The 20,985-nt window shown below is 33.4% G+C and overlaps 3 protein-coding genes across 3 annotated transcripts; all 3 read left to right on the top strand.

The window, feature by feature from the left end:
• The first annotated feature begins 2,737 nt into the window (after window positions 1–2,737).
• Window positions 2,738–3,342, top strand: LOC18037462 (chaperone protein dnaJ 11, chloroplastic). Its single transcript, XM_006425392.2, has one exon. The coding sequence runs from the start codon at window positions 2,951–2,953 to the stop codon at window positions 3,254–3,256; it is 306 nt and encodes a 101-aa protein (XP_006425455.1). The 5' UTR covers window positions 2,738–2,950; the 3' UTR covers window positions 3,257–3,342.
• Window positions 3,343–8,749: 5,407 nt separating this feature from the next.
• Window positions 8,750–11,124, top strand: LOC18037537 (abscisic acid 8'-hydroxylase 2). Its single transcript, XM_024181043.1, has 10 exons — window positions 8,750–8,901; window positions 9,039–9,363; window positions 9,465–9,614; window positions 9,708–9,915; window positions 10,024–10,103; window positions 10,193–10,276; window positions 10,393–10,471; window positions 10,572–10,678; window positions 10,781–10,902; window positions 11,004–11,124. The coding sequence occupies exons 1-10, from the start codon at window positions 8,750–8,752 to the stop codon at window positions 11,122–11,124; spliced, it is 1,428 nt and encodes a 475-aa protein (XP_024036811.1).
• A 5,015-nt stretch (window positions 11,125–16,139) lies between these two features.
• Window positions 16,140–19,045, top strand: LOC18037402. Its single transcript, XM_006425390.2, has one exon. The coding sequence runs from the start codon at window positions 16,782–16,784 to the stop codon at window positions 18,771–18,773; it is 1,992 nt and encodes a 663-aa protein (XP_006425453.1). The 5' UTR covers window positions 16,140–16,781; the 3' UTR covers window positions 18,774–19,045.
• Window positions 19,046–20,985: the final 1,940 nt, after the last annotated feature.

Raw genomic sequence — 20,985 nt, 5'->3', positions numbered from 1 at the left:
CTTAATTGTAGGAAAGAAGTAAACGTGAAAAATTAAGTAAATTCCATTTTTGGGGTTTACATTAAACTCGATAGTTACATAACTGCCCCACATCTTTTATGTGACCCAATAACAACGAAGATAATGATGAAATGAAGATAAAGGAATGGTCACTGTCTACTGCATGCCATAGCAAAATTAGCAATAAGCCCCAATCCAAAGTCGAAGCCAGATTTCGATTGGCACCTGCCATTCACTGATTGGAGGAAAACAGCACACATCCCAATCTCCATCGCCATCATAATTCATAAATGAAGGGATTCTCTTAACCACCGCTCAATTTGGCTATATCTTAAGTTGATTAAAGTCTTATTTAGTGTCGAGGGTAATGTAATTTTTAAGTTATAACTGTTGTATAAAAAATTATAATTATAAAATAAAAATTAATTATATGTAATAAATATAATTTTTAAATAATAATTTGATAAAATTAATAAAAAAATGTAATAATTTTTTCATTATACAAGTATAAAATAAAATCAATTTATCTTTTAAGATACATCAACTAGTGTTTACCAAATAGTTTAATTCTGTAACTTAAAGTCTACAATTGCCCAACCTCAATTCCAAACATGATCTAAAAATTTGTTCGACTTTTTTTTTCCTTCCAGTACCTAAGCATGTGGCTTTTCAAATTGTTTTTATTTAACTAATCATCTGAATTCAAATTTTAATGAGATAGAAGATTAAAAAAATTGTCTTGTATTTGGTTAAAAATTTATGAATTTATTACTCTCACTAATAATAATAATAATAATAATAATAATAATAATAATAATAATAATGTTGCACTTAGTTTGGGTAGTTAGTTAAATACTCACTAACGAATTATCCATCATTTAATACTATAAATATGCATTAATTAATTTTATTATTAATTATTAACTTATTATTTCGCCCACTCAATAAAAAGATACATAAAATTCCACATGAATGAATATTCCAATTAAATATAAAAAAAGAGTGAACATATATAATATTCTCAAATATATTTTTCTTTAAGTAATGAAAATATTGTTAAAACTCAAAAGAAGAATACAACAAGCAAATCATCAGTTTTATAGGTGTTTTTGTATGTAATTTGAAATCTAACTACCAAAAACTTGTATATTGAGAAAACAAAAATTAGGGTGGGGTTATTTACTTTCTAAAAATTACTATGTACACTCATATGCTAATTTTGAAAAAATTAAGTTTTACTTTGTACACTCTTTAAAATTTCAAAAAGATCCTTATTCAAACTATTTAAATTAATTACCTTTATTTACTTAGAATACCAACAAAGCTATTGAATACACCAAATTTCAAGAGATTTAAGAAAATTTTACAATAATATAATCAAGTTAAGTTGTATAAACAAATTATTTGACAAAAATATACTTATTAGTTTTTTATTTATGTTCAATATTGAATTTTGCATCCAAAATAATTTGCAATTACAAAATTATAATAAAAAATATTCCATAAATACTTTTAAAAAAAAGAACAAGAAGAGGATGTAAAAAAAATGCTTTATAGTACTTTTGTTTGCTTTATTTTTGAAAAAAAAATGAGTACAAAATTTATTTATTTATGGAAAAAAGTAGAAATACTGATTTCATCATTAGTTCATCTAACTATTGTTTAAGATGTTGGAAATAAAAGATTTAAGGTTTAGAGCATGAGAATTATATACATTAAATAATGAGTGAGCTATATGAGTGTTTAAAGTAATTATATAATATTGACTTATTATCAATTATTTTTAATAGTACTTCCTATGATGAATATTTTCATAATAAAATTTTTATTAAAATTGGAGTATTTAGAGTAATTTTTAGAATGCAAATAAATCCACCCAAATATTATTGTGTTATTGTCATTAATTTATTTATGAAACCTATGGTGGCAATTTGGGTAAGGATTCATTTATCTGATTTAGTTAGATGCAAATTTAGTGGGTTTGAATTTGAAAAAATTGATTCATTTAATGAATGGGTGACATTGAGTGGATTCGCTAATTAAACTAATTAAATTTGGGTTTATGGACATTGATTCCTTTATTCATTTATGATTCATTTAATAAATGGGTCATAATCGAATATGATCCATTTGTTTAAAGATTCATTTACTATTTATTTTATTAAATTATTTATTTATCCTTAAAATGTATGAAAACTTTTGAAGTTTGAAGGCTAATTTAGTAATTATAAATGATAATGAGTTTGTATTTTGTAGGATGTTAAATTTGTGGTCTTTTTATATCTATTTTGTTTAATTTTTATTTATTAATTATTTTTATGTAAACGAACTCATATTCAATTCGATTCGTTGTGGACATGTTATAGAATGAATGAACAGTAAACAAATCCAAATTCAATTCAGTTCGTTTAGTCCGTTTAATTTTACTAAAGGAATTAAAGGAATCGATCTGAATATTCATTTAATAAACGAATGAAATCCGAATTTTAAAAAACTCGGATCAGCAGAATTTTAACCTAATTTGTTTAGGATTTTACTCTAATATAATTTATTTATTTTGTCACCCCTAAATTAAAACCTCCTACTGTTATGCACCCAAAAATTATTGTAATTGTCGTTAATTTATTATTGCGAGTAATTTATTTGACCTATCAAAAGGCTTAACTCTAGTTAAAACCGTCAACTCTTATAAAAGACACGGAACAAAAAGAAAAATCCGCCCAGGCTGTCTCGTCACAACACAACGACTCGTCGTGTACAATGCTCGCCTCCTCTAAAGTTCCCTTGTCCCTCAAACTCTGCCTCAAATTTTGAAACCTCCACTCGGCCGCCGCTACCTGTCGGAGTCTATCTACCAATCGCAGCAGCCGCTACAACAGCTTGTTCATACACATCAGCACAGAACACAACTTGGACTAATTCAACGGTGTCGAATCCTCCTTAGCACCGGATGGCGTCGTGCGCTTCTCTGTACGAGGTTCTCGGTATACCGATGGGGGCCACCAGCCAGGATATCAAAACGGCGTATCGGCGGCTGGCGAGGACTTTACATCCCGATGTCGTCGCGATTGAAGGCAAGGACTCAACGGCCGACGAGTTCATTAAGATTCATGCTGCTTACAGCACCCTATCGGATCCTCTAAAACGCGCCGTTTATGATCAGAGACTCTTTCAAACAAGAAGAAGACCGTTGACCGCCGTGTCCGGATATTCCGGGTATTCTGGAAGGAATTGGGAGACTGATCAGTGCTGGTAGCGAGTTGACTCACTGTACTGCTTACGTCACCAGTAATCTTTCTAATTCTAGCCAGTAGTAGATCTGTATATTTATAAACACTAATATTTCAAAATATGCTCTCTCTCTTTCTTGTGATTTTAGTGGATTAGAACCTTCTCCTATCTGAACTCTCCTGGGGTTTTGATAATCTTATGCCAAATGAAATGAAATGAATCTATTTAATATTGTATTTGTATGTGGAGCCGTTACTGTCTCGGAAAACTTACGTTAAAAAGATATGAAAGTAGTTAATATGTATGTTAATCGGATATGCGAACATTTGATTTTAGAAGTTACGGATTACGATGATGAGAATTCAGGAGGAGAAATCAAAAAACAAAAGGCTATAAAGCTGAAACAGTCTTGCTGGCTAGCACCATCAACTTCGATCTGCACTGCAAATGGTGCATGCCCAGACCTTCAAGTTGCAGGTCGACTTCATTAATTAAATGGTATAAATTAAACTGGAGATGATTAGATGTGTTGACGAATTTTAATTTAGTCTATAAGTTAAGTTGTAAGGATAAGCTTCGTGCATATTGCAGAGAACCGAGAAAGTCCAAAAACTGACGTATTTTTAATTTTTTAATTTTATATTTAGTTGCTCTTGCAACATGATGTTAAGTGAAAAGCACAGTTAATTAAAACCGCTGTTATTAGTCCAGTGGCCAATCATGGAAGATTACCACTAGGATCCCAATCAGAAGCGCTAAATGCTAATATATACATATATATCAATCATCACTCAGCCATATATATATATATGTCTCTCAGCCATGGCCCATGAGACATGGACATGGTAGTATATCTTAATTATTTCCAATCACGATGCGCTAAATTCATGTGGTCCGTCTGGATTTTATCTTAAACTTTTTCTTAATAAATAGCTTGACACTGAAACCCATATAATTAGTTACCTATATTATATATATGAGAGGGAGGCTAACTTACAGATTCTGCACCTTACAGCCGCCCTTGCACAGTCAAATGAAAAGTGGGCCCAAGTGGAGCCCACGACCATTTTGTGAGGGTGCTGTAAGGTACAGAGTCTGTGCCTTAGCATTCTCCTATATATGATGTAAACTATGCTCTCATGAAATACTTTTAAATGAACGTTGTAGATCATATTCACCCATATAATATTGTCACAAATTGTTCCCATTATTAAAAAAAATAGATCATATTCACCCATATAATATTGTCACAAATTGTTCCTATTATTAAAAAAAAAAATAGAGAGAGAGAGAGAGAATTGTAAGGAGTAGAAAGAGTAGATGAATAGGACGCAGGAGTGGAGAAGGAAAAAAAAAAGAAGAAGAAGAAGAAGAAGAAGACAAGGTCATCATGGGAACATGTAAGTTGGAAATTGATTTGTTTGCCTATATCATCGTGTCTTTCCTATTTTTCAATAACACGCGCTTACAAATTGTCAAATTGATACCCCACTTGTGTGAGTGTATGCAGTTTGTCTTTTTCTTTGGAAAAAATGGAAATGAATCAGAAGAAACCTTCTACAACTGCATTTAGGAAAAGAACACATTAGTCCAAAGAAGCTGGACCACCCACCCCTTACTTTTTTTCAAAGGCCAACTTAATTAGCAAATTGCCTGTTAAGATGTCTTGAAAATTTTTTATGAGTTCGACAAAACGACAGCGAGAGAATGAAAATGAGAGTATTAATTTATTTATCAAAACCATTTTCTAGAACAATTAATAGTCCAAGCTGGTGGGGCCTTGGGGGGGACGTGATTTTGGTGAAATTATATGTATCAGAAAGGGGGCACTCTAGTGTGTCCCTTATATTATTTATTTTTTAATACTATTTTGGCCAATTATTTAACTTCTAGGAAGTTACTTATAAAACAAATTTTACTGTCTTTTTTTTTTTTTTGTCAGTAAAAAACTAGGCTGAAATAATTAATTTAGGGCAAAGAGCAATGTTCTATAAAATAAGCAACATGTAGCTGAATCTCCGCATTGAAATGGTGTCCGTGCTGAACAAATTAACCACCTCAAGGAATCCATCATGCACGCGCATGCTTTTAAAAGAAATAACGCCACGCGGCCCGCGCCCGCACAAATTTGACGGCAAGCAAATATTTTTCTCTGAAAAAAGATCGATGTATGAGTACACTTCATTTTCAAATTATTATAAATTCATAACGAAGATTTGGAAAAACTTGATTAAAAAAAGACCATGATAGATGATAAAATAAAATAAATAAATAAAAGATGATGAGGATAAATACAAAATGTGACCATTGTATGAATAATCATTATAATCATTTATGAGATTGAAATTTGATGATTATCATCGTTTATATAAAATAAATAAAAGATGATGGGAATAAATACTGTATTGCTTTTATAACACTCAATAATCTCCGATACCAAAAATTTTAAAAAAGAGAGAAACAGAGCTAAATGAGTTAAATATATATTTGCTAAAAAAAAGTGTAATAAATAATAGAAGTATAAAAAAATATTATTATTGATTCTTTTATTCGTATCAAAATCTATATTTCTTATTTTTAATATTTAATATTTAATATTTTATTTTTATTTCAATTTATATAATTTATTTAATTTGTAATAAATATGAATAAAAGTGTATATGAAGTTAAGGGTAATATTATAAATTATGATACCAAAGATGTATTAGGTATTATGAAAATAATTACAATCAAATGTTATATGTTAACTTTAATAGAGAAAACTGACAATCTCCTTAAATTTAAATCAAAAAATAAAATGAGTGAGTTCATGTTACCTAAAAAGGAATCTATTTCATATTTAACTATTACAACGCCATTCAATTCTTTTATGCTAGGAGCCCTTACAAAAGAGCAAATGAGATAGAATTTCGACTCGATTGATTATGCGACCAAGGGCCCCAACAAATAAAAGAAGCCCACAATTCAATGATTTACTCATTTACATATGTTCATAGCATGTAATTGAATAACTAAATTTTGTTAATTAATTTTTTTTCCTAAAATAAAATCTTAAAAATTAATACAACTTCCCTAATCAAAATATTTTTGTGAGATACATGAAATCGAGAAAACTAAGCTTTATAGATAACAAACAATTCTTTGTTATAATTTTCCTCAGGGACCAATCTTTCACGAACTGTCTAAACAAAATATTTGCGTAATTAGAGACTTCATAGATATCATTGTAGTTTCTAGGTTTATTTTGAGTTGAAATGATGCCAAAATCATAGTGAAATTACACACAATTACAAGGTAATTAATATTTAAATACAATGATATATCAATAGAATGTTAGTATTTTTTATTTTTCTTTTTATTTTATTTTTATACGATTAGAATCTTAGAGATTAACCCAGCCAGTAGTAGGGGTGTCAAAAAAGCCCGCCCGGACCGGACCCGGCCCGGACCCGGCCAATCCGGTCCGGGCAAAACCCGGACCGCATGCATATAAAAACCGGATCCGGGTTTGAAATTCTCAAACCCGGACATTTCCGGGCCCGGGTCCGGGTTCAACACAAAAAACCCGGAACCCGGACCGGACCCGGTTTTTTAATAAATTTAAAAAATAAATATATTATATATAAATATATAATTATGAATTTATGATATGTTAGATGTTATTTAAATTTATTGTGTTGTTGAATTTAATTTATTTATTTTATATATAGATTGAATGAGTTTAAGTTAGAAATTAGATGAATTTAGGTATTAGAAAGTAGATTGAAATAATTTTTATTTATCATTTGTGCAAAATTTGCATTGTTAATGTGTTATATATTTGTATTTGACTATTTTCTTTTTTAAAGTTTGAGATTGAATGAGTTTATTTGATTATTTTCTTTTTTAAAATTTACATTGTTAGAGAAATGAAAAAAAAAATTAAAGAAAAAAATTGAAAAAAAATTGAAGTTATCACATGCGGGTTTTAAAAACCCGGATCAAAACCCGGACCCGGAAGGTGCCGGGCTCAAGCCCGGACCGCACCCGGAAAAACCGGGTTTTAACCCGGGTCCGGGCTTGCATTTCTCTCATCCGGTCCGGTCCCGGGCAACACCAAAACCCGGACCGGACCCGGATTTTGCCAAGTCTAGCCAGCAGGGCTAGGGAGCAAGTGGGGTTTTGAAGAGAATTTCGTAAAGGTGCTGTTTTCTTACCTATTGACACGTAGGTCCAGTTTTAAACTTTTGCATAAGGCCCGAGGTCTATTGATGGCCCTAAAGAGAAAATGGATAGACAGACACCCCAGAGAGTATAGTTAAATTGTATCCTAACACACCCCCGACATTTTCAAAGACACCAACATTTTAACACAAAATGCAATGCCTGCATCTTGTTTTGGAAACAGGCGTAGTCGGCAATGCTTGGCTGCCCACTCCCACTACGACAGTGTTTGTCAATATTTGCCTCGTGAGTCGTGGCGGTCGTATTTTTGGTTTCAGGATTCTAAATTGGCACGACAGACACAATATGGTTGATGAGTCGTGAAATGCTTTATATTCTGTCAAGCTAATGATAGCTGCCCCCTGCCCCCTACACTAATTTGATTTGATCAAATCCATTATCCGTGCATTTTCGGCAACTTTTGAGGATATTGGTGTCTAATCCACTTTAACTCAAACTTTTTACAAATTAAAAACCGATCATCTTTGTCCCCCAACCTAATGAAAATAAGCACGTCCTTTTGGATCCCCTGTCAGTTGAGAATCGATACCGTCTCTAAGAAAAGGTCTAGCGCCGTCTAGGGTTCTTATAGTAACATTTTGGAATGTATCAGCACATCTTTTTTTTTGTTTTTGTTGCCCCCCTCGGCCCCTCCTCTTCATTCGAAAGGTATAAAACAGGATTACGAAGATGAAAAGTGGGTTCAACTGAACATTTTTTCTACAACTACGGAACGAGGCCATTAACGTTGGCCCAAAACTAAAGTTAGCTGATGAAAGTGAACCCATAGCCCAATACCAACGAGGACTCCGCAGCACTTACCTGTGACTGTGCTCTAATCAGCATATCTCGAAATCTAATCACAAGTTTTAGCTCCATTATCATTGCGTGTGAATCACTCACACCTTTAAATTCAAAATCACATGATTATGATTCTCCACCATTATCAATGGAAACACTTACGTCCCTATATTCATCATGCCCCACTTTTAAAAACAAGTGGGGAACACATTACAGAAGCTTGCTGGCACAGATACTAGCAGCATTTCGCACACCGTTCACGTGTCACTTCCTGATTTCATGCCACCGTTCAAATACATGTATGCACACATTAATTAACTCTATAAATAAAATATTCAGTAATATGTGATAACATATAGTATATTTTCTTTATCACTCACGCTACTTAGTTCTAGTTAGTTCGTTAATTAATTAAATAATACAGAAAAAAAAACGAGAAACAAAAATGGATGAGACTCTTTTTCTTTATGGGTACATTGTTTTCGTAATTGGCATCGTGATTATTTTGATCATAATGAATACAAAGAAGATGCTGCGGGGTAGATCAACGGTTTCTATTCCTCCGGGCAGTGAAGGACTACCGTTGATTGGAGAGACCTTGCAGTTCATGGCTGCCATCAATAGTAGCCAAGGCTTCTATCAATTTATACAAGTTCGTCATCTCAAGTACGTATAGTTCATCTGTTCATGCATGCATCGCTTCATCAATACTACATGTACATGTACATATTTGTTTATTAATCAATGTTTGGATGTGACCTCGACGGAATGAGAGAAATTAAACTGAATTGTGGGCGGTGCAGGTATGGGGATTGCTTCAGGACCAACATATTTGGGACAACTAATGTGTTTTTTTCAAGCACGGGGGCAGCAAAGATTATACTAAATAATGAAGGGGAGAATTTTACGAAGAGATACATTAAGTCAGTGGGAGAGATCGTAGGCGATAATAGTGTGCTCTGTGCTTCGACCCAACGGCACAAATTGATACGCAGTCGTCTTGCTAACTTGTTCTCCTTGAGTTCTTTATCAATTTTCACTAAACAGTTTGATCAACTTGTTTTGGAAAATCTTAGTGACTGGGAACACAAAGCAGCCACCGTTGTCGTTCTCAGAGAAGCACTAAAGGTTATATTATTTTTTTTATAATTATTTATATTATTATAAATACGTACGTTAATGGGTTTTTTATTATTATTTTAATTAGTATTACTGTACATTTTGCGTAGGTAACATTTAAAGCAATGTGCAAGATATTGTTGAGTTTAGAGAGTGGAAAAGAACTAGAGATGCTTGAAAATGATGTGGCTCGAGTTTATGATGCCATGCTTGCATTCCCTTTGAAGTTACCGTGGACCAAATTTTACAGAGGAGTTAAGGTAATATAAATTGTTACTACTTAACATGTATCAGGGTGATGATAACTGAATTAATTATCACTTTGTTGTTTCTTTAAATGATGATGATTTCAGGCAAGAAAAAGAATTATGAGAACATTGGAGAAGATGATTAACATTAGAAGAAAAGGCTTGGAAACTCACGAAGATTTTTTACAGTGCCTTTTGGCAGAGGATGCTGTTGACAAAGATAGAGCTTCTTTGTCTTCTTCTTCTAGCGAAACCCCAAAAAAGTTAACGGATGAAGAGATCCAAGATAATATTTTGACCATGATCATTGCAGGTGATCAGAACTTACAAAAATTCAATGTTGTCTACACCAAAAAAGGAAAAAGAAAATATAAAATGTTGTCATAAATTATTCGTAGTATAAACAAATAATTGGCTGCAGGTCAAGATACCACAGCAAGTGCAATCACTTGGATGGTCAAGTACCTGTCCGAAAATGAAGAGGTCCTAGACAAACTCAAGGTATTATTCTGCCAATCATCATTTTCATTCACTATTTTATTTATTCGTTCATTTTCCTATGTCCATTCAATTAAAGTTGACTGAAGCAGGCAGAACATTTTCCGCTCATGGAAAGAACCAAAAAATCACTTCTCACCCTGGAAGATCTTAACAGAATGCCATATGCTTCCAAGGTATATCATATTTGATCGCACAGAACTTATTAGTTAATTACTTTCACTTTTAAGTTGATTTCTTTAATTACTTTGAAATTTAACAAGAATTAGTAAAAATGGTAATTATCTAACAGGTAGTTAAAGAATCTCTGAGAATGGCCTCTATAGTGGCATGGTATCCAAGATTAGTGATCCATGACTGTGAAATAGAAGGTTTGTTTGATTATCAACAGCAATAAATTAAGGGCTATTAATTAACAATTATCTTGTAAACTTGAAGTTTATTTGAATACCAATTGTTTGTATTTGTCAGGCTACGTGATAAAGGCTGGGTGGAGTGTGAATATTGATGCTAAATCAATACACCTTGATTCCACGGTCCACAGCAATCCCTACAAGTTCAATCCTTCAAGATTTGATGTAAGTGATTGTTTTGAATTAATATAAACGAATTCTGAATGAATTAGAAATTAATGCAAAATTGAGTAATCAAATTACTTGTTATTATTCCTGCGGTCACAGGGAGATGAGTCAAAACCATATGGATCCATACCTTTTAGCATGGGGGGCAGGGCATGTTTAGGAATGCACATGGCTAAAGCTATGATGCTTGTTTTTCTTCACCGGCTTATCACAACTTATAAGTGAGTTTAAAGTCTTTTTAATCTCGTTAATTATAAGCAGTTTGGCAATTAATTGCTGAGATTAATCATGAACGTTTATATATGAAAATTTCTTTCTTCAGATGGGAGATGATTGATTCGGATTCAAGTATTGACAAGTGGGCAATGTTTGCAAGATTAAAGAGCGGATGTCCGATACACGTCAAAAGTACTAACATACAGGATAAAGCAGTTGCTGCATAAATAAAGCTTAATTATTATTAATCAATTAATTAAGTGAATAATTGATGAAGCTTTTAGTCTGTTAATATCGATATCAAAATTAGAGGATGATAAAGGTTTTATGTGTGCTTAATTATTAGCATAATTATATTATAGTGCGTTCTAGGTTCGAAATTAGATAGGTTAGCCTTATTCTAATTAATGTCCAGTCAAATATGTATTGATTTTGGTGTGCAGATACTTTCTTCTAACGACATATTTAAGGTAAAAGGTGTTGTATTTCAAGTACATGAAGAAACAAAAGTATGATAAGCTGATTATATGGAAATGAAAAAGAAGAAAAAATATATTTACTTTTTAATATTTTTCTTGATCAACTTGTCATATACCCTTTTGTATTCACAAGATAGAAAGTAGAAACATCCATGGCGTCATCTAATGGCCAACTGGCAAGGACACAAATCCTAGCACTAATAAGCATTTTATATATTGTCTTATATGACTTCACTTCATCATTGGGCAAAAGTAATTAAGAGAAAATGGAATGTGTTAGTTAAAATTATATTTAACACAAGCATATTTAATCATGTTTAGTAAATTACTAAAACCAAATTGAAGAGCTCTCCCATTGATTCATCTGCACCAACTTCACCGCCAATGTTGATATCTTTTTTCAAGTTTTAATCTATCTTAAAATTGAGAAAATGAAGCTTTTTTATCATTCTTCATTTTATATTATGCTATGGCACAACACAATACACACTTTTTTAGTTTAAATTTGGTCATTGTAAAGGGAATATATAGTTTGTCAACTCTATATAATTAAAAATGCTAAAAGACAACTCCACGATAGATATCTCATAAATACAAGTGTGACGAAGATTATTTGGCATGGGAATTGGACAAACTCAAGCAACTAGCTAATCTACCTGTTGTGATGTTGAAATTGGGCAAATCGAGTGCCTTTTTTGTTTGAATATAGATTTAGTCCTCTGTATATTAAGTATCACCTAGTCCTAATACTCGTTTGTAGTTGTTCGGAGGAGGGATCATTATTCACGCAGGTACAGGTTGATCAATTGGGTTCTTATGATGTGTGGGTTCGTTCGCACATTACTTGGGCAACTCAGCTCACATTGTTACGAATTATTTAGATTGGAGCCACTAGCACTACGAGCAGGCAGTTAGATTGGCATTGGCCAGCCCACGTCTAAGAATGAATTTTAATATTAATAAGGTTTGAAAGCGAAGACATGTCGTACGTGTAAAACATCCAAATTCATTTAATTTAGCTGCAAAGTCAAAATCAAGAATCATAACTACATACAGTACTTTCAAATGGTCAACGTGATAAGTTATTCAGAATACGAGTGATTTGTCCATTGGTGTGTCCTCAGTCAAATAATTAAGAAGCGAAAACCGGAACAAAGAATAAACATGTATGCTTGGCCTGCTCTATAATTTTCGGAATCCCGCCTGGTTATGTATATTCATTCGATATATGTACGCATGGCCAACGGGCCATTGCGCTTCTACTCTACGTTGATTAATCATTATTTTTAACTGTTACTCTGAATCATTCAGTCTGAACTACTCTGTAACTTTTTCTGTTAATTATAAACACGTGCTAGCTAGCCGCTGGATATACCGTTGCAAAGATTGGACAAGTTGCAGTGACCGTTGCTTTACAACCATCCCAAATGAAACTAAACCTTTCTGAAGAATCAGAGGAATCTCTTGAAGATGCAGGATGATTAGTTAACGTTACTCTAACTGGTCTGGCACCTTTGACTCGTAATTATGGATTCGTCCACATTTTGCCTAATGAATTGGAATCCCTCAAATCAGAAATCTTTACAATCCCTCCAAGCACATCATGCCGTTATAATTATATCACAGTAGTAGTTTCAGAATCTGGTAACAAATTTTGTTTTGTAGTACTTGGAGCGATGTGAGATGGTCTTTATCTTTCTGAAAAATTGAATCCACAAACTATCGAGTTCATTTCGTTTTCTGGGTCACGAAAAGATCTTAAATACTACTGACCCCACCACTTCATCATCTCACAATTCGATTTTTGATTCGCAGCTTCAAATTTTCACTTTTCATATTTAGCTCTGTTTTACTCAAGGATTGGGCCACTGACGAATGAAGAGACAACGTGAAAAAAACAACTCCATCTGATTGCTGGGCCAACCCAACTCTCTTTGAGTTTTGATTATCTATGAAGGCCCTATTAAAAAGCCCTAGGCAACAAATCCAGATAATAGTTTATTGGCTAAGTGGCTCCTAAACATTGGAAAGATGATGGTACCCGAGACACTTTCGGCTGGTGCTGACGTATTTTGTATGAAGTAATAATCCTAACAATAATATGCACGCTCTCCATTAGGATGTTATTGGTAAAAATATGAGTAAGACAGCAAACAAAATTAGGTTAAACTACAAATTTTTATCTTGAAGTATACGGGTGTCGAAATCATAAGCACCTTCTCCCATAAAATATCTGAAGACGGAGCAGTCATTTGTGTAAATTTGCAAATTGCCCACTCTGTGAAAAATCACATGAAATGCCGCGTCAATTGTAGTAAAATTATATATATATATGTTTTAGTTCGAAATTTTAAAATACGAAAAAATTTTAAAACTGCATGGTTTTAAAAAGTTAAAATCGTAAGCTTTTAAAGTCGCGTGGTTTTAAAAATTTTTTAAATTTTTTCGTATTTTAAAATTTCTAACAAAAAAAACTACTATATATATATATATTAAAAATAAATATGGAAGTTATTAAGCCAAGCATAGAAAGTTTCCTACATTCCTTTCCTTTCCTTTTTTCCCTTAACAAAAACAAAAAAAGAAAAAGAAAATTGACTAAATATTAAGGTCAACAGAATCTTCGAATTGATAAAGTCGTGGCTTCAGAGCATGAGAGACGTCACGTTAACATGTTTGGGTGTCGCTAAGGGTAAGCCAGCTATTTGGTTCTAGTTTTATATTCTTTTAAAGGGCAAAGGACACGTATAAATTTAGAAAAATAGTGATGAAGATCTTCAAATTTTTAATAAAAGATATCAAGACCTCACTTTTATTATAATATTTTTTCTCTATCAATTAAAATTTTTTGACTCTAATGTTCTATAAAAAATAAAAATATAATAGTAAAATAAATTTAACAATATATACATTTAAGAATAATTTCTTTAAAATATTCTTTACAATCTTATATTATATTAAACTAAATTTTAAAATAAATAGAAACACAATATTAAAATAAATGTATAAAATTTTAACTTTTTTTGATATTATACAAAATAATTTTAATATTATTATTACATGAGTTATATTTTATTAATTGTAAAAACTATTTAACCTAAAGTTATTTTTTTTAGTCAATCGAACCAAAAGATACTAAGGATGACAATATTTCATGTTGGGATGGGATCCTAAGGGATCTCATTTCTTTTGGGACGGGATTAGAATATATTTTTGGGACAAAAATATATTAAAAAAATGAAAATAATTTTTTTTTTTATCTCATTTGCATATATGAGATAGGACTGGAATTGACAAATCTCATCTCATCCCATCCCATTGCCAACCTTAACTGTTGATTTGGCTTATTTTTATTTTATTGAATTATTGAATATTTTAACATGGTTGAAGTTGGTAACTATTTAAATCTATAGTTTTTTAAAGTGTAAATCTTAATATTGACGCGCAATAGAAGCAAACAAACAAATAAAAAATGTTAGCATAAAATTATATTCGAACATGCATGTAGTCAAAATAAAACTATTATTTGATTATTCTACTTTATATTTATTCAAGATTTTTGCTATATTGAATTATGATAATCCTTGAAAGAAAAAAAATCAAAATTTATTTATTTACATTTAGAACTGTTTAAGATAATAAGATGGGACGCAATATTTAACGAGACAATATTACAACAAATTTTTGTCCAAAAAAAAAAACGAGAATAAAACTTTTTTTAATCCCACTTGCACATACATGATACGATTGAAATTGACAAATCTTGTCTTATCTCATTTTATTGCCAACCCTAAAGAATATTATAGCAAAAAAGGAGTATTAACATCTTTTATTGAAAACTTCATCATTTCCACAGCATCACCCCAAATATTGGGATTATACGTGTCCATTTCCCTTCTTTAAATCAGAAATGACATCAACATAATCATAAGACCCATTTGTTCATTTGCTATACAAGATTCTCTCTATTTATCCCACCATACATAGAGCTGCCATCTTTCATTTCCATGATAAAAATTGAGTGGCTACCTAGTTTTTTTTTTCTTTTTCCCTAAATAATAAATTATTTTATGAAAAATAAAAAAATATAATAATGAAATTAATTGAGTGACTTAGCTTGTTTTGTTGAAACAGATTAATCCAAACACGATCCACTAATTTGACTAAAACTTTATATCAAAAAAGAATCCAACTGTATTTTCTCAATTTCTAGACAAATTAATAAAGAGAGAGGGGTTAAGAAACTAAACTAAAATAACTGTGCGAATAAAAGAAAATCAAGCAATCTTCTTTCATAGTAAAATATTTTAATTATATTCACTTAAAATTTGTAATAAAAAACTTCCAAAACCATTAAACATCCAAATAATTCGCCAACTCTTAGTACTTGAAAATCAAATTTGGCAACAACGTCTCTACATAATCAATCGGAGTAAACACAAACCAACACAATTTAGATCGGCAAATACTTTATTTTGATGGATTGGTTTAACTACCCACAAATAAAATTTTGAAAGAATCATTACAGAATTAGCTAAATGCCCACCACATACTGGATCTTATTATTTAATACAATTAATTACCAACCGTTGTGCGGCACTCTTTCATTTATTTTGTCATTAATAACGTAACTCTAAATGAGAGGCAGAGAAAAAAATTCAAATGGTGAATTAAACTCCCTGATCAAATGAACAGAAACAATGAAGGAGTGGTTGCATCTTCCGTGTATCCTGTCATGTCGTGTAATGAAAAGAAAGAATTGTATTGGAGCACTAACTGCGAGTGTGACATATATGTATGCATCAAGATGCATGTGAGCGATACTCTGATTGGGCAAACAATGGAATCGGACGCCATTAAAATGAGAAGTATTGTAAAAGCGGTCGCCACTCACCAGATCAACGCTCACCAGACATCAAAACTGGCATTTGCCAAACGAGGTTATAAACAAAGAAAAGAAAACGCGTTTGACCTTGTAAAGCCCGTCCATCATTCTCTCACTTTCACCGTGAATATTGATTCCTTGTTCTTCCAATTTCTGAATCTTTCTTTCTTTCAGACTACTACCACTACATCCTGATTTAAAAACCCCCCACAAAGCCCAACAACACACAAAATCTTGCCCACATCAGACATAACACAAAAACAAAGGCACAACTTAATAAGTTGTTAATTCACATTTCCAGCTCATTTGCTCAAATCTCAACTACCCCACCACGCCCCTCCATCATCTCCGCCTTTCAAGGCTTAAGGGGGAAAAAAAAGAACAAAACAAAAAACCCACAATTCATTCAATAAAGCATTTGTTTTTGTTGTTCCATTTCTTGATCTGTTTTGTGTTAGTAGTGAAGGCGGGTGATAACTGGTAGAGGTTCAAGTTTTGTTTGTGTCCGCTGTGACATAAAATGGCGGACAAAGTGAAGCAAATCTTGGCAAAACCGATCCAGTTAGCTGATCAAGTGGTCAAAGCAGCTGACGAAGCGACTTCAATGAAACAAGACTGCGCCGAGCTCAAATCCAAGACTGAAAAACTCGCGGCTTTGCTCAGACAGGCTGCTCGAGCTAGCTCTGACCTTTACGAGCGACCAACGCGCCGCATCATCGATGACACTGAACAAGTCCTGGAGAAAGCTCTGTCCTTGGTAATCAAATATCGCGCAAATGGTATCATCAAGCGCGTGTTCACAATCATCCCAGCTGCTGCGTTTCGCAAAATGTCTTCCCAGTTGGAGAATTCAATAGGAGATGTTTCATGGCTTCTTCGTGTCTCGGCTTCAGCCGAAGATCGTGATGACGAGTACTTAGGCCTCCCGCCAATCGCTGCCAACGAGCCAATCCTCTGTTTGATATGGGAACAAGTTGCAATTCTTTATACTGCAGGGTCTCTCGAGCACAAATCCGACGCCGCTGCATCGCTTGTATCCCTGGCGCGTGATAATGATCGCTATGGCAAGTTGATTATCGAAGAAGGTGGGGTTGGTCCGTTATTGAAGCTAGTCAAAGAAGGGAAACCAGAAGGACAAGAGAATGCTGCGAGGGCAATTGGGTTGTTAGGACGTGACCCTGAAAGTGTCGAACACATGATTCATAGCGGAGTTTGTTTGGTGTTTGCGAAAATCCTCAAAGAAGGCCCAATGAAAGTGCAAGCTGTTGTGGCGTGGGCTGTGTCTGAATTAGCGGGTAATTATCCTAAATGTCAAGATCTTTTTGCTCAACATAATATAATTCGCTTGCTTGTTGGTCATTTGGCGTTTGAGACTGTGCAAGAGCATAGCAAGTATGCAATTGTCAGCAAGGCCACCTCCATTCATGCGGTTGTCGTTGCGAGCAATAAGACTAACAATGCAAATGCCAACGGCAGTAACAACAAGGTTATTGATGATGAGGACAAGCAGTATCAGAGCCGGATTCCTCATCCAATGGGAAACAAGACGCCTAGTCAAATGCACAATGTGGTTACAAATACAATGGCAATGAAGGTTGGGACCAAGCCGGTTCAGAAGCAAGGAAATGTCATAAATCAGGGTACCGATGTGAAGAGTAATGGTCAAGACAACAACGTGAAGCAAAATCATCAGTCTCAGCATCAGCATGGTCTCTCAAATTATGGGGCTAATACTAAGGGAAGAGAACTCGAAGACCCTGCAACTAAGGCTTACATGAAAGCAATGGCAGCAAGAGCACTTTGGCATCTTGCTAAAGGAAATTCACCCATTTGTAGGAGCATAACTGAGTCTAGAGCATTGTTATGTTTTGCAGTTCTTTTAGAGAAAGGGCCAGAAGATGTTCAATACAATTCTGCCATGGCATTGATGGAGATCACAGCTGTGGCAGAGAAAGATGCTGAACTGAGAAGATCAGCATTCAAGCCTAATGCCCCTGCCTGCAAAGCTGTTGTTGATCAGTTATTTAGGATCATTGAAAAAGCAGATTCCGACCTCCTCATTCCCTGCATTAAAGCTGTTGGGAATCTGGCCAGGACTTTTAAGGCAACGGAGACAAGAATGATTGCTCCATTGGTTAAACTTCTTGATGAAAGGGAAGCCGAAGTTTCAAGGGAGGCTTCAATTGCTCTTACAAAATTTGCGTGCAGTGATAACTATCTCCACTCTGATCACTCCAAGGCAATTATTAGTGCTGGAGGGGCAAAGCACCTGGTTCAGCTTGTGTATTTTGGAGAGCAAATTGTTCAGTTATCGGCATTAGTCCTTTTATGCTACATTGCATTGCATGTACCAGACAGCGAGGACCTTGCACAAGCTGAAGTGCTCACAGTGCTAGAATGGACATCAAAGCAAAGTCACATGACACAGGATGAAACGGTAGATCCGTTGCTACAAGATGCCAAAAGTAGGTTGGAACTTTACCAGTCCAGAGGTTCAAGGGGTTTCCACTGATAGAACCAATTATTTATTTAATGTAGAGTCTAATTGGTTGTTTCAGCCAAATTTTTTCAGTTTGTTGTTTTGTTAATGTTCCATCATCCCCATGGAGTGTACATACAATCAACTGTTGTTATGTGATTGTTTAGAAGTATTCTGAGTCATTTAAATGGAAAAAGTAGCTGCTTGCTTCTTTTTGCTTTTTGTTTCTATTGTTGATAAATATCTATTTGTAAACAAGGCCAGAAACCCAATGATGATCCGCTTGGGGCTTGGCATATCATTATATTCTCTCATATTCTATTCAATATTCATTTAGAAACTTTTTTTTCCCCAATTGAACCGTAAAGTGCTGATTTTAGCAACTCTGTACGTGTTATGTTCTTCATATATGTATGTGTATATATATAAATTATATATATATATATATATATGAAATTGGAACGTGATTTTGCTGACCTGGGATTTTATTACCAGGTCAGCTCCAGATGTGGGCTATGGCCATCGCGAGGAGAAACATTCAGAATCAGCCCCACGAGTAGGACACTTTCAAACTCAACCGATTTGATTCCGTCAACTGAATTACCTCAATAACTTACACTTCACACCTAACACGAAAGTGTTTCGACGCAAATTTCTGTGCAACTCCAAGAGGTTAAAGGGTCTTCGTTTGACCATTCTTTTAAATGTTACTCCATCCTTATCGAATTCAGCCTTATAAATTATAACTTAATACGCAGTCTTGATTTAGTAATATGGAAATTATAAAGACTCATGTCATCAGAATGCAGGGCGGATATTGACCTTCGAAATTGCAGAATAAAACTAAATGAACCCATTGAATGGTCAATCTAATTGTTAGTCAGCAGTCAAACGATTCTTAATGAGACCCATTGAATTGGAACCATTTTTTTTAGAAAAAATGCAGAGATTTAATGGGTATACATCTGATCTAAAGCCATGTAGGCAAGTCACGAGCAGGGTGGAAATATAAATAAATAAATAAATAAAAATCTCGGTTAAACTTCTAAGAAAAATGTAACACAGAGCAATGTGAACTGCAAATATGAAGATATGATTTGTAGCCCAGCAACCGTAGACAGAATAGACTCAATTGCCAAACTTTAGATCCAGACGTGTGAAATTAAATACATTATTACAGCTTTTAAGGAGACCAACTGAACTGATAGATGAAAGGGCCAGTATTAGAAAGACAATGAAGAGTTGAAGTGAAGATTGTCGTTTTAGTTTTCTACTGCAACCAAATTAAAGCACTGAATTTGTAGAACGCTGTCTATTGTTGTATTGATGACCGACTGACTACTTGTAACTTGATAAAGATGAGCTCAACTGCCTCATTTATTGCAGTAAAGTCAACAAGCCTATCCTCATCCAGAGTAGAGATATCACTTCTGCATCAACAATAGCTGAAATTACCAAAATCTTATGCCTCTCTTGCTCTTTCAAGCTCTTAATCAACATTAATAAATTAATATGGCACGAATCACCCAACAAACATAAAGTATCCGTCATGATGATCTTTTAAGACGAAGACAAATCACTTCAATAAAATGGCATAAAGAGGTTTCTTTAGAAGTAAAATAGGTGTATTGAGCTCACGAGTAGTGCTATTACCACCACCCGAAAGTCTTTATGATACCCCCTTTCGATTGAGTTTGCACAAATAGCCCAAGACAAAGTTAATTCTTTTTTAATTGAAATTCAATTAAGCACTTTTATATAATTTTTTTTAACAAAATTTTTACTTTTTACGGCTACACAATCTCATAATCTAAATTATCTTTCGAAATCTTTCCGGAAATATAAATATAATTTTAAAAATAAAATCAAACTATTTAAAAGAGCATTTTAATTGAAAATTCATTGAACCTTTAATTATTTGGTTTTCTGAATTTTTATTTAAAACCGTGTATACATTAGAAGAGTTCTAATATCACTTTACGTAAGCCCACAAACTGATCGGAGACTCCCGACCCAAAAGGTAAAGAGGATTCTAATCTTGTGCAAAGCTAGATACACCCATCATATTTCCCAAGGGACCAATTGACGTGGTAGGGTTGTGAGGCCCAGCCCATTCAAATTTCTTCAAATAATTTTTTTTCCAATATCAAACTGTGTGTAAATTTGCTATTTGTTACAGTTTTTATTTTTATTTTTGATAGATACTATTTGTTACTCTTTTTTTTAAAAGTAGACTTCAGTAAAT

Source organism: Citrus clementina, unplaced genomic scaffold (genome assembly GCF_000493195.1).
Source record: "Citrus clementina cultivar Clemenules unplaced genomic scaffold, Citrus_clementina_v1.0 scaffold_7, whole genome shotgun sequence".
Classification (NCBI taxonomy): domain Eukaryota; kingdom Viridiplantae; phylum Streptophyta; class Magnoliopsida; order Sapindales; family Rutaceae; genus Citrus; species Citrus x clementina.
Note: the sequence above shows the minus strand (reverse complement) of the source record. Positions and strands in the feature narration are given on the sequence as shown.

What these genes read in the sequence shown, in the direction of transcription:
- LOC18037537 (XM_024181043.1), top strand. Translation starts at nt 8,750, where the DNA reads ATGAATACAAAGAAGATGCTGCGGGGTAGATCAACGGTTTCTATTCCT. An exon ending in ATACAAGTTCGTCATCTCAA is followed by an intron (nt 8,902 to 9,038) that starts GTACGTATAGTT and finishes TGGGCGGTGCAG; the next exon opens with GTATGGGGATTGCTTCAGGA. An exon ending in AGGTCCTAGACAAACTCAAG is followed by an intron (nt 10,104 to 10,192) that starts GTATTATTCTGC and finishes TGACTGAAGCAG; the next exon opens with GCAGAACATTTTCCGCTCAT.
- LOC18037462 (XM_006425392.2), top strand. Translation starts at nt 2,951, where the DNA reads ATGGCGTCGTGCGCTTCTCTGTACGAGGTTCTCGGTATACCGATGGGG.
- LOC18037402 (XM_006425390.2), top strand. Translation starts at nt 16,782, where the DNA reads ATGGCGGACAAAGTGAAGCAAATCTTGGCAAAACCGATCCAGTTAGCT.